The 12,189-nt window shown below is 41.7% G+C and overlaps 1 protein-coding gene across 2 annotated transcripts in view; it reads left to right on the forward strand.

Moving 5' to 3' along the window:
• LIFR (leukemia inhibitory factor receptor alpha) overlaps positions 1 to 12,189 on the forward strand; it is a 110,810-nt gene that overhangs the window by 51,719 nt on the left and 46,902 nt on the right. For both annotated transcript variants that reach the window (XM_010853752.1, XM_010853751.1), the window contains exons 2-4: positions 3,096 to 3,256; positions 5,200 to 5,314; positions 7,741 to 7,877. In XM_010853752.1, the coding sequence (XP_010852054.1) occupies positions 3,115 to 3,256; positions 5,200 to 5,314; positions 7,741 to 7,877 (394 nt within the window). In that variant the 5' untranslated portion in view covers positions 3,096 to 3,114. The remainder of the gene's footprint in view (positions 1 to 3,095; positions 3,257 to 5,199; positions 5,315 to 7,740; positions 7,878 to 12,189) is intronic.

A 12,189-nucleotide genomic window follows, 5' to 3' on the forward strand; every position in this document is an offset into this window, starting at 1 on the left:
CTTGAATTGTATGCTTGTCCCTCGTATTTGTTTGGTTAAGACTCTGTGTGACAGTGCTCAGCAGTTAACAGGCGGCATCTTGTCATTTGCTTTCACTGAGAAATGTGTTTCTTGAATTCTCTCGTTAGTAGGCTCCAGTTTTTCAGATGTTCAATCACTGTGTTTTTTCCCCCCAATTTCCTGTTGCTCATATCTCTTCTCACATTTTTCTGTCTTGTTTATTCTGAAAGATCACTCAATGTTTTATCTTTCATTAGAAGTCTTTTAATATCAGCCAGTGTATGTAATGTGTAAGAGCTATTTTTGTTTCTGATTATTCCTTTTTTATTGCATCCTCCTCTTGTTTTTATGACTGTGCCATGCCTACATAGAGAATACTAGTTAGAGGTGGTTTTCTGTTTGTTTTGTGTGTGTATGTGTGTTTAGTTTTCCTGTTTCTCATATTATCTGTATTTCCTCTGGGAGTAATTTTTATTTTCCTTTTGGCGATATTTTTTATCCTGAATTTCTCATTAATGATTTAGTCTTTGCTTATATGTTTTATGATCCTTAGTTGTCCATCCCAATATACAAATGAGGTAATATTAGGTCTGACAAGGAATTTTCAGCACACTTTGAGGACTTGTTGGCTGGCAAGTTTCATTCAGTAACAGTGGATGGGAACATCATTACTCAGAGGATGCATCAGGGTCAGTTGTGAAAGGCTTTCCTCTGACAGCCATGTCTTTGTTAGTGCTCTGTGTCCTCAACATTTCTTTGATGTTCTGCAGGGAGGACACTTCTGTTAGGAGTGGGGCATAGGAGCATGTCAAAGTTGACTTCTGTAACAGATCTTGGAATCCTTGAGCTCCGGCTCCATGAATCACTGCCTCCATCTTCATGCAGGCAGAGAGAACTTAAATGGTACCACTGTCCATCCAAGAGGGCTTCCCTGGTATTTCAGCTGGTAAAGAATCCACCTGTAATACAGGAGACCCCGGTTCAATTCCTGGGTTGGGAAGATTCCCTGGAGAAGTGATAGGCTACCCACTCCAGTATTCTTAGGCTTCCTAGGTAGCTCAGTTGGTAAAGAATCTCCCTTCAGTTGGGAGACCTGGGTTCAATCCCTGGGTCGGGGAGTTCCCCTGGAGTAGGACATGGTAACCCACTTCAGTATTCTTGCTTGGAAAATCCCCATGGACAGGGGAGCCTGGCAGGCTACAGTCATGGGGTCATGAAGAGTCAGACACGACTGAGCAACTAAGCACAGCACATCCATCCAGGGACTTGAGGTGGCTCAGTGGTAGAGAATTTGCCTGCCAGTGCAGGAGACATGGGTTCGATCCCTGGGCTGGAAAGATCCCCTGGAGTAGAACATTGCACGCACTCCAGAGTTCTTGCCTGGAAAGTCCCATGGATGGAGGAGCCTGGCAGGCTGCAGTCCATGGGGTCACAAAGAATCACACATGACTGAGTGACTGAGCATGCAGTATCCATCCAGTGTTATTTTTCCACCAAATATAGTAGTCATTTTTGACTTCTCTCTTCACCTTACATAATATACAAAATACATTTATAGCACTTATATGTCGTTGGCACTATTCCAAGTTATTTGCATACATTTACAATTTAATCTTCACAACAGACTTAAAAGAAAGATACGGTTATCATCCCCACTTTACCAATGGGGAAACTGAAGCATAGAGTGGTTCAGGTTACACAGTAGGTACAGAAGCTGCGATTCAGAACCTGTCTGTTTTTAATGACCACCCTGCCCTGCCTATAATGGCTTGTAAGGTCCCCCATCTCTAGAACAGATCCTGAATCTGACGGCCTCTCACCACCTCCTTTTAGAACCCTGGTCCTCACCACTGATTATCATATTTGGACGTTGGTTCCCCAGCCTCTGTTCTCCCCTAGAGTTTGTGCTCCATGTAGAAGTGAGAGAAATCGTCCCAAAGTGCACATCGAATCATGGATCTCCCCTGATGAAAACACTCTAGTGGCTTATATCTCGACCCCATAAAAGCTCGTGTCCTTTAGATGACCTCAGGCTCTCTGTGGCCTGACCAGCCCATGTCCTCTCAGCCCCTCTTCCTGACCTTTGAACCTGGTGAGCTGTCCTCATCTTAGGGTCCTTGTATTTGCTCTTGCCTTCTTTCCCTGATCTTATCATGGCACGCTTCTGGTCAGTCACATCCCAGCCCAGAGAAGAGACCATCACTCACACACTTCCATGCACATCGACTTACTCTGGTTTTTAGAGCTTGTATCAGGGCCTTAAATTTCTTCCTTGTTTCCTTGTGTATCTCCAGAACTAGCATCTAAGGTCCTCGATGGCAGGGACTTTGTCTGGCTCAGTTTCTGGTGTCTAGAGGGGGACCTGGTGCTGGCTGGGCTGACAGGCACCTCTGGGAGCTCTCGGGTTGGACAGCGCCTCCCTCTGAGGCAGCTCCTCCCTGCTGCTCACCAGGGCGTCACTGTTCATCCTGTGCTTTCAGTTTTCAGCAGATAAGGGTTGAAATCTCGTTTACCAATGGTCCCTTCCCGGCTGGAGCTGTTGGAGCGGTCATTGCGTTTCAGTCATTTGTGTGTCACTGGCAGTGTTTTTGTCACATCTGCAGTCCCCCATATGTGACTAATGACCCTGCTGTTTTCCTTAAACTGTTTAAAAGTACGTGAAATAGAAACTTAACATCACAGTGTACATGGAAAAGAAAACCAGTACTCTCGTAAATAAATGACTGTAAAAGTTAATATATACTAATTAAAAATGCCATTTCATGTATCACTTAAAATTGTCAAGACCTCGGTTTTAGGCACTGCTTTTCTCTATTCTAGCAGTACTGAGGGTTGATAAATACGTGCTCTGTTGTAATCTTGAACTTGAAGCCTATCATTTGAAAATTGGCCCTGTAACAGCTCCCGGAGCAGCAGCTGTGTCCGACTGGCACGTCCCCCAAAGCCAGGCCAGCTGAGTCTAGTTGTCGCTCCATGGCTTTAATGCGCATCAGGTTTTGGTATTTGTCAGTATGCATTTTCAGTGTTGATGTGCACAGGATAAGGAGTGTCTTGAACCAGTTTGAACACCATTTGAAATTCTTCTCCTTATGCAGAACTGATTGCAGCGCACAGATGGTGGACATTTCTTTATGTGTGAAACGACCATCCTGGCTGGTGGACCGCAAAAGAAGGAGGATGGCTTCAAATTCCCAGTGGCTCTTATTAACAGCTGTGCTTCTGTATTTAACAAATCAAGTAAACAGCCAGAAAAAAAGTAAGTGCATCAGAGTCAGAGAAGATGAACTGATTGCAGTGTTATTACTGTTTGGATTAGGAAGTGATCTTGAGTCTATATTGAACCCTTCAGGTTGTGGTTAAACTTCATTTCTTTGTCATGTTTTAAAACATACTTTTGATTTCTTTTAGAAAGGCCCATAAAGAGATAGATCTAAGTAGTCTTTCTTCTTTAAAAAAGTAAGGTATGACTTCCTGTTAGAATGAAATAAAATTCAGCCTTTTAAGATAAAGTTCTATTAGTTTTGACAAATGCATACAGTCACGTAACCACCTGCGCAATCAAGACTTAGGGCAGATCCATCATTCCAGAAAATGCCCCTGCTCCTCTGCTGCGAGCCCCTCCCTTCCCCACCTCCACCCGACACTGGTCTATTTTCTGTCTGTAATTTTGCCTTTCAGAATGTCACATAAGTGAAATCCAAATATCTACTTTAAATTTTATATTATTCATTTTCATCTTATTTAAAAGCATTAAGAATGTTTGTAGGTGTTACCTAGCTTACTGTACAAAGAACATTTTCATCCTCTGCCTCTGAGCTTAGTTTTTATATTATTTTCATAATTAAACATACCTTTTTTCCCCCAAATTACTATTAAATAACATTGTTATGTTACTAATGATTTATAATATGTTTCTGATGTTTTTGTTTTCTATCTTATAGCTTTATAATTTATTGCTATAGTGAATATCATACCAATAATGTGTAAAAATTAAGGAAGAAGCCTTTTTAATAGATATTTATATGGAGACTCTGAGATAGAATACCTCTTTTCACACTCTGGTTGCTTTCCCTCCTTCTCTTTTCTCCCTTCTTCCGTTTTTCCTCCCTATTCCTTCTTTCTGGCCTCTCCTTTCTTTCTTTTCCATTGTCTTTTTAGAATGACAGTTCTTCATTGTATGGTGTTTATGTACTCCATGAGCCAGTGTTGTGTCAGTCAGTACTATTAGGACTATAATCTTCTGAACTGCTTGTCACCTTTTAGTTGTTTGCTGCTAAGTCGTTTCAGTCATGTCTGACTCTGTGCGACCCCAAAGATGGCAGCCCACCAGGCTCCCCCATCTCTGGGATCTGGAGTGGGTTGCCATTTCCTTCTCCAATGCATGAAAGTGAAAAGTGTTTAGGCCTACACAAAATATCTATTTTCCAAAGACTCATGTGAGTTTATTACCACATATATGATATGCTTCATAAAACCTAAAGATTGGCTATGGGATTTCTGTATGGGTGGCAGTCTGGTAACAAGCTGTGAAGCAGTAGTAATTAGGAGTACTCAGAAGCTATGTTTCGGACACGACTGAGCGACTTCACTTTCACTTTTCACTTTCATGCATTGGAGAAGGAAATGGCAACCCACTCTAGTGTTCTTGCCTGGAGAATCCCAGGGACAGGGGATCCTGGTGGGCTGCCATCTCTGGGATCACACAGAGTCGGACACAACTGAAGTGACTTAGCAGCAGCAGCAGAAGCTATGTTTGTGGTATAAGAGATACATAGTTTTTATTTTTACTTAGAGTCTTAGAGTTACTTGAAAAAATTTTTTTTTGTTTTTTTGCAAATGGGGTCACTGTAGATTAAAATTCTCCCAGGCCCTTTCTTGGTCCCTTCATCGAATCGGTACAGTCACTCCCTCTATTTATATGAGTTGCCTGGAAGTGGAATTTTTGAGAGAGGCCTACCCCCTGAGTGGTTGGCCCACTGTCATCAGTTTACTCACCAGCTTCTTTAAACCAAAGCTACAAAAAAGAAATAGAAAGCCAGTCACGTCCTGGGACTGCAGGCTCATCTCTGCGTAGAGAACCTGGGCCCTCTGCAGACGCGTAGCTTGTACTTACATCTGGGGATGGTTTGACTTGTTGACCTTTCCAGTGCAGTTAAATTAATATCATTGTGTGTGTGTGTGTTGTTTTTCCTTCTCCAGGTACTCCTCATGATTTGAAGTGTGTAACTAACAATTTAAAAGTGTGGGACTGTTCTTGGAGAGCACTTTTTGGAGCAGGTCGTGCTGCTGCTTATGAAGTTTGCATTGAAAAGCGGTAACGGAAATACTTTGGTTAATTTACAGTTATAACCTAAAGGTTCCTTGTCTTTAATCTTAGAATATAAAGATTTTATTCTGGAAGTTTTTAAAAGAAATTTTAAATCCTAGCTCTCTATTTCCTAAAAAGGTGACTCTTAACTTCAGTCAGGGTGGAAACAAATCCTTCTCTTGGCCATGACTTTGATTCTTTTGTCGTGGGAATTTTGAGTATGGGACACACTTCTCATGGGCTGTGGGTTCTGATAAGCTGTGGGGAAGTTTTACTGATCTGTCCTAAACCAATGCCTGCCTGTATCAGTGAGGTTCAAGTTTAGATTCCAATAGAAAACGTCAGTAGTAGCAGTTTAGTAGACAGGCATTTACTTTCACGTAAAAGGTCCGGAGTGAGCAGTTCAGGGCTGACGTGGCCACGAGAGACCCCATTTCCTGTTTCCCGTGGTACTCTGCCATCTTGAGTGTGTAATCTCCTGGTTCAAGATGATGCTCCGGCGTGGCTGTCATGTCTGCATTCCAGGAAGCAGGAAGGACAGGAAGGATGATTTTCTTCAGAGACTCCTTGAAGAGATATCTGCCTCCATCTCATTGGCAGAACTTCACCAGTGGCCAAACCTATTTGCGTGAGAGGCTGGGTGATGTGTTCTCAGAGCTGATGGCAAGCGCCTGAGTGAACCTGGGGTAATGTCACTCAGGGGAGGTGGGTGCTAGGAGGCAAGTGGCAGGTTCTGTCATGCCACCGTACCCCCTCAGGTGATCTTGCAGTAGCTGCAAGTCCCGGGGCCTGCAGTGGAAGCCCTCAGGGTGTCTGCAGGCCGGAACACTCTGCGTGCTCCTCCCTGACCCCAGCAGGCCTCAGAGCTGTTTAGCAAGGCCAGAGAAGTTCAGTGCAGCGCTCCCGGCACCAGTGTGCTGATGAGTGGTCCTCCTGGAAATGACATAAATGTGGATATAAGTACACTCGGGTTTTTCCCCAGTGCATGTAGATTTATCGAGCATTAGTCTAAGTGTTGTGCTCGTTTATCAGCCAAGTTGAGCTTGGTTTTATTGCAGAGACAACCCTCAGGTTTTATATCGTTGCTTTCTGCAGTGAAAATAAAGGATTACTCTTGCTTGTGTCTTGTGTCTATCATGGGGTCATCTGGCATCTCTGCCCCTCGTCCTGCTCTCAGGGACCCAGGCCAGGGGACCCTTATCTTTTAATGCACTGGGATGAGGCAGAAGGGGAGTACGGCCTTTCAGAGCTTCCTTCCTGACATGAGAGATGTGACTTCCACTCAGTTTCTCCATGAACAGTGTCACATGGCCGTGCCTTGCTTCAGAGGAGCAGGGAAGGGCCATCCTCCTTTGAACCCAGAAGGGGAGATTCCGAAAAATCTGTTAAATCACACTAATAACCACCGCAGGCCCCACAGAGAGGAAGTTATCCTGGCCCCAGGAGTTCACAAGAAGCAGATCATAACGATGCTGTGGATTAAGTGCTGATGGAAATTGTCTGTGACGGTCTGAGGGAGCACTGACTAAGGAGTATGAGGTCCAGAGAGGCTGTCAGAAGCATGGTTGTGGAGTAGGAATACTCAATTTGCTCAGCAGAAATAGGACAAAAAGCCATTCCAGCCGGGGAGGATATTGGGTACAATGGTATTAATGTGTGAAACGCCTGATTTATAGAATTCAGGTGGTCTTGTGTTGCTGGCACATAAAGAAACCTCACAGGTGAGGTTGAGAGGAGGCGAGCCGACCCTTTCAAGTCCTCAGTCCTAAGTGAGTAATGTGAGGAAGCCTGTGTGGAACAGGGCGGGGATGCAGGAGGCACCCAAAGTCCTTTTGCTTGAATTAAAGTTTTTATGGAAAGTTAAAAATGTATGTGAATAACAGAGCGTATAAACATGCCCTGTGAAGATACAAAAGCCCATGGAACCACAGAGGAAAAACTGACTTTTGTCTGAGAGGTAATGGGTGGTAACTAGAAGCTCTTTGAAAGCAGAGCTGATGAGAACGTTTGTATGACTGAACCATGGGCCAAGACAGAGGAGCAGACAGGCTGAGTTGAAGTCCCAGTGATGGGAACCCTGTGATGATGGGGTCCACAAGTTGGGGGCAGGTGTGTGAGGTGGGGGACAAGCCTGCCCAGAGAGAGTTGGGGTGGGGCTTGAAGGGCATGCTGAAATCCTGAGTTTCTGGAGAGAATCCTCTCTGCTTACTCTGTTTACTTTCTGATCCAATCTGGTTAGTTTTACTACCACTACATTGATGGACTTACCACTTTCCTCTCTTTTTTCAGTCTTGAAACGCAATATGACCTGTCATATTTTTGTATACAAAAGAACATAAACTATTTTTCAGTGCATCTTTTGTCAATCAAGTTTTTATGAAAATTGCACTCAATTTTATCTGCTAATTGAATTTTGATTTCTTATATTTCAGGTCCCGTACTTGTTATCTATTGGAGAAAAATACTACAATCCCACCTCTTTTACCTGGTCATTATGAAATAACAGTACACCCATTATATGAGTTTGGAAGTTCCAAAAGTAAATTCATACTAAATGAAAAAAACATTTGTAAGTATTTGAAAAGAAAATTGATTTGAAAATATCTCAGAATGGTGCCTTTGTTAATATTGTAATGCTTTATAGTTGACAGAAATGTACCATTCTTTGATATCTGTTGTTATACTAATACTCCCATGTACCCAGTGATCACACTTCCAACTGTGGAGCACAGGCAAGAGCACAATGAAAGCAGACTCTTCCTCTGGTCAAGCAAGTAGATGCTGCAGAGGCTAAGGTCCTTCCTGCAGTTGGAAGCTTTTCGCCTCCCTGTCTGCTTTGTTGATTCCTGCACGCCCTTCAGAATTGTTTAGCCGTCTCAAGGAACTAGTCTTTGACCATCCCTGCCCAGAGGAGACCCCATTCCTTTTGGCAGTCTGTATTTCTCTTTTGTGGCATTTCTCACAATTGCATAAATAATTTATTATGTAAGTAGGTGCTCCCTGTGTGTTTCCCTTACAAGAAAATAGGCTCCCCAAGGGCAGAGACTCTGTCTCCTGCCGCTAGTGTCTAGTCCAGTGCCTTGCACTTCGCCAGTATCTTTTACAGATGTGTTGACCGAATACGTAGGATATAATGCTTCGAGCTGGAAGTGTGAATAAACCCAGGCTGATGGAAATAGAAATTTTTCTGTGTAGTGAGATCTTAAAAACCCTAGTTGTCTTGACTCTTTTAATGATTGGCTAAACACGTGTATTGCCTTCTGACAACTATTATGGGATGGTGTTATAATGATATGATAGTGAGTCTTACAAGGATGACTTATGCTGAAGCAAGGGAAAGAAAATATAAGTGATCTTTCCAGTTTTACAGACAGAATGCATGTTTGGAATGGTCTGTGTCTGAGATGGCACAGATTTTGAAAGGATAATAACAAGCATGCTGTCCAGGAATTTAGAACCTGTCTCATTTCCTCTCATTTTCTGGCTGGTGTGGGGAAAATGCTGTTTAAGGCTGTCTTCAAGATAAAGGAGAGAAGAGCCATGTGTGTTATTTTCTTTCTGTAGTTGTGCGTGAGATCCATGTGAGATGATTTTGTATAGATCAGCCACGATGCCAGTACCTGCAGAGAAATATTGTTAATACTTGTATTTTGTTAAATAGTGTTAATTACATGTATTTTCTGTGTGTGTGTGTATATATATATAAACAGTGAAGTTTATATTACTTTATAATAGGCTTACCAGACTATATTGAGTTTCAAGTCATTATGTAAATCTCCATTTTTATAGGTTGCATAGTATTCCATTGAATGGAGGTACCATAATTACTTTGTCATTGATTTTTTTTTTTAGCAAATTGTATTTTATTTTTAGCAAGTTAAATTTTATTTTTTAGCTTATTATACTACTTATTATAATCAAATGTGTGTGTATGTGTGTTTGTCACTTGCGTCTGACTCTGCAACCCCATGGACTGAAGACCACCAGGATCCTCTGTCCATGGAATTCTCTAGGCAAAAATACTGGAATGGGTAGACATTCCCTTCTCCAGGGAATCTTCCTGACCCAGAGATTGAACCCAGATCCCCTGTGTTGCTGGCAGATTCTTTACCATCTGAGCCATTAGGGAAGCCTCATTTTCTCATTTTAAGTAGAGGGCTTGTAAAGCTGAACTAGATTGATGTGTTTTTTTTTTTTCCATTTATACATACACATGTATCTGTGCCTTTCATATTCTTTTCCCTTGTAGGTTGTTACATAATACTGAGCAGAGTTCCCTGTTCTATACAGTTGCTATTATTGTTCAGTCACTTAAGTCCTATCCAACTCTTCATGACCCCATAGACTCCAGAACACCAGGCTTCCTTGTCCTTCACTATCTCCCAGAGTTTGCTCAAACTCAGGTCTATTGAGTTGGTGATGCCATCCAGCCATCTCATCCTCTGCCACCCCTTCTCCTCTTGCATCCTCAATCTTTCCTAGCATCAGGGTCTTTTCCAGTGAGTCAGCTCTTCCCATCAGGTGGCCAAAGTATTGGAGTTTCAACTTCAGCCTCAGTCCTTCGAATGAATGAATATTCAGGGTTGATTTCCTTTAGGATTGACTGGTTTGATCTCCTTGCTGTGCAAGGGGACTCTGAAGAGTCTTCTCCATCACCACAGTTCGAAAGCATCAATTCTTTGGCACTCAGTCTTCTTTATAGTCCAACTGTCACATTCATACATGGCTACTGGAAAAACCATAGCTTTGATTATATGGACAGTAGGTCCTTATTAGTTATCCATTTGAAATATAGTACTCTGTGCATACCAGTTCCAGACCAGGTGGGAAGGGTAGCAGGAAGGGATAGTTAGGGAGTTTGGGATTGTCAGTGATTATTATCATTGAGATTTTTACTTCTAGTTTTTCAATATTATATCCAATGCTTTAATGAACATTTTTTGCACATCTACGTTGCTGAATTTGTGTGATGATTTTCTTAAGCTGAATTCATAGAATTGGAAATGCTGTGTTGGAAACATTCCCTTTTTATGACTCTTGACGTCCATTACCACTTGTTCCTCCAAAATTTTGAATCTTTTTGCATGCTCGCAGACATCATATTAGAGCACGCCTGCTTGGCTGCATCCTGGCCAGGACTACGCATATTGTCCTCCTCTCTTAATTTGGCCACTGCAATCTGATGGCCCCCCAAATTACAGCATTGTTGTTTTTATATTTCTGTGTTTACTTTTTAAAAATTATCTGTCATTTTTATTCTTTTTCTGAGCTATTTGTGTCCTTTGTAAATTTTCTCTCATGTTGAAATTTCATATTTCCTTCTCAGTTCACAAGCACTCTCTGTATAATATGATTATCAATTATGTCCTATTTGTTATAAATCTTTTCCCATAAATATTTTCCTAAATTTAAACTTTGTGGTGTTTTTCACACCACAAGTTTTCATTTTTATATAATAGAATCTCATGATATTTGGGGGATTTTGGTTTTGTTATCATGCTTAAATCTTTTATCCATCTGGAATTATTTTGTAGTGAGGTATGAGGAATCTAACTTAATTTTATTCCAGATTTTAAAAAATTTCCCCAGGACTCCATCAAAGAGCCAGTTTGTGTTGTCTGCTTTTTTAGTAGGGAGTAAGAACATTCCATCTGGAAAACTACTTGAAGATAACAGTGTTAGAAAGGCAAATCAGGACGGACTCTAGGTAACATTTGATTAATAGACCGAATCTTACAAAGAGTTATTAAGAGATTAAAAATCTTGCAAAGACTTATTTTTGTGCTTGTCATTGTCAGTTAGAAGTTTATTGTGCATGCTAAGTCGTTTCAGTCATGTCTGACTCTTTGTACCCTGCAGTCTGCCAGCTCCACTGTCCCTGGGATTTCCCAGGCAAGAATACTGGAATGGGTTGCCATTTCCTCCTCCAGGGGACCTTCCTGACCCAGGGAACAAACCTACATTTCCTACATTGGCAAGCGTGTTCTTTACCATTGAGCCAGATAACATTTTTAAATAATGGTTCTGATCATGATTAGAATATTAGATAAACAGTATCCCAGTGCTAAGTTATTACTACCACTACCCAAGAAAACAAACATCAAATTACATGAATATAAGAGAGGGAGGCAGGTCCATCAGTAAACCTTTGAACATTTATCATGTGCAAGAGATGCTGTGAAATGGTATGGAGCTGTACATCAGAAGATTTGGGTACTTTGGCAATTTGCTGCTAAGTAAAACTATGAGAAATTAAGTTTTTTCCAGATCTTAAGATCCTTTCAAAACTATACATACAGAGCAAAGAAGAGATTTAAAGTATATACATATATCTAATAAACTTCTGGGCTTCCCAAGTGGCACCAGTAGTAAAAAGCCTGCCTGCCAATGCAGGAGACAGAAGAGATGCGTGTTCGATCCCTGGGTCAGGAAGATCCCCTGGAGGAGGGCATGGCAACCCACTCCAATATACTTGCCTGGAGAATCCGCATGGACAGGGAACCTGGCGGTCTACAGTCCATAGGGTCACAAAGAGTTGGACACAATTGAAGTGACTTAGCACGTACAATAAACTTCTAATTGACAAGGACAAGGACAAAAATAAGTCTTTGTAAGATTTTTAATCTCTTAAGTTTCTTAAAATTTGGATCTGAGGCAGAATTTGTCTGAGACAGAATAAATACTGTGGATCCTTTTAGAAAGACCTGGGAAAGCTCCCATCTTCTGATGTCCTAAGGAGGAAGGGACATGGAGATTATGGGCAAAGATATACCAGCTTCACAAATAAGACTGATAATATTTTTTTCTAGCTGAAAAGTTTCTAGAAAACAAGTTAACATTGTCCTCAAGTGCATTTTAGCTGGAGAGAAAGGCAGATGACA

Source organism: Bison bison, unplaced genomic scaffold (genome assembly GCF_000754665.1).
Source record: "Bison bison bison isolate TAMUID 2011002044 unplaced genomic scaffold, Bison_UMD1.0 scf7180017864331, whole genome shotgun sequence".
NCBI classification, from domain to species: Eukaryota; Metazoa; Chordata; class Mammalia; order Artiodactyla; family Bovidae; genus Bison; species Bison bison.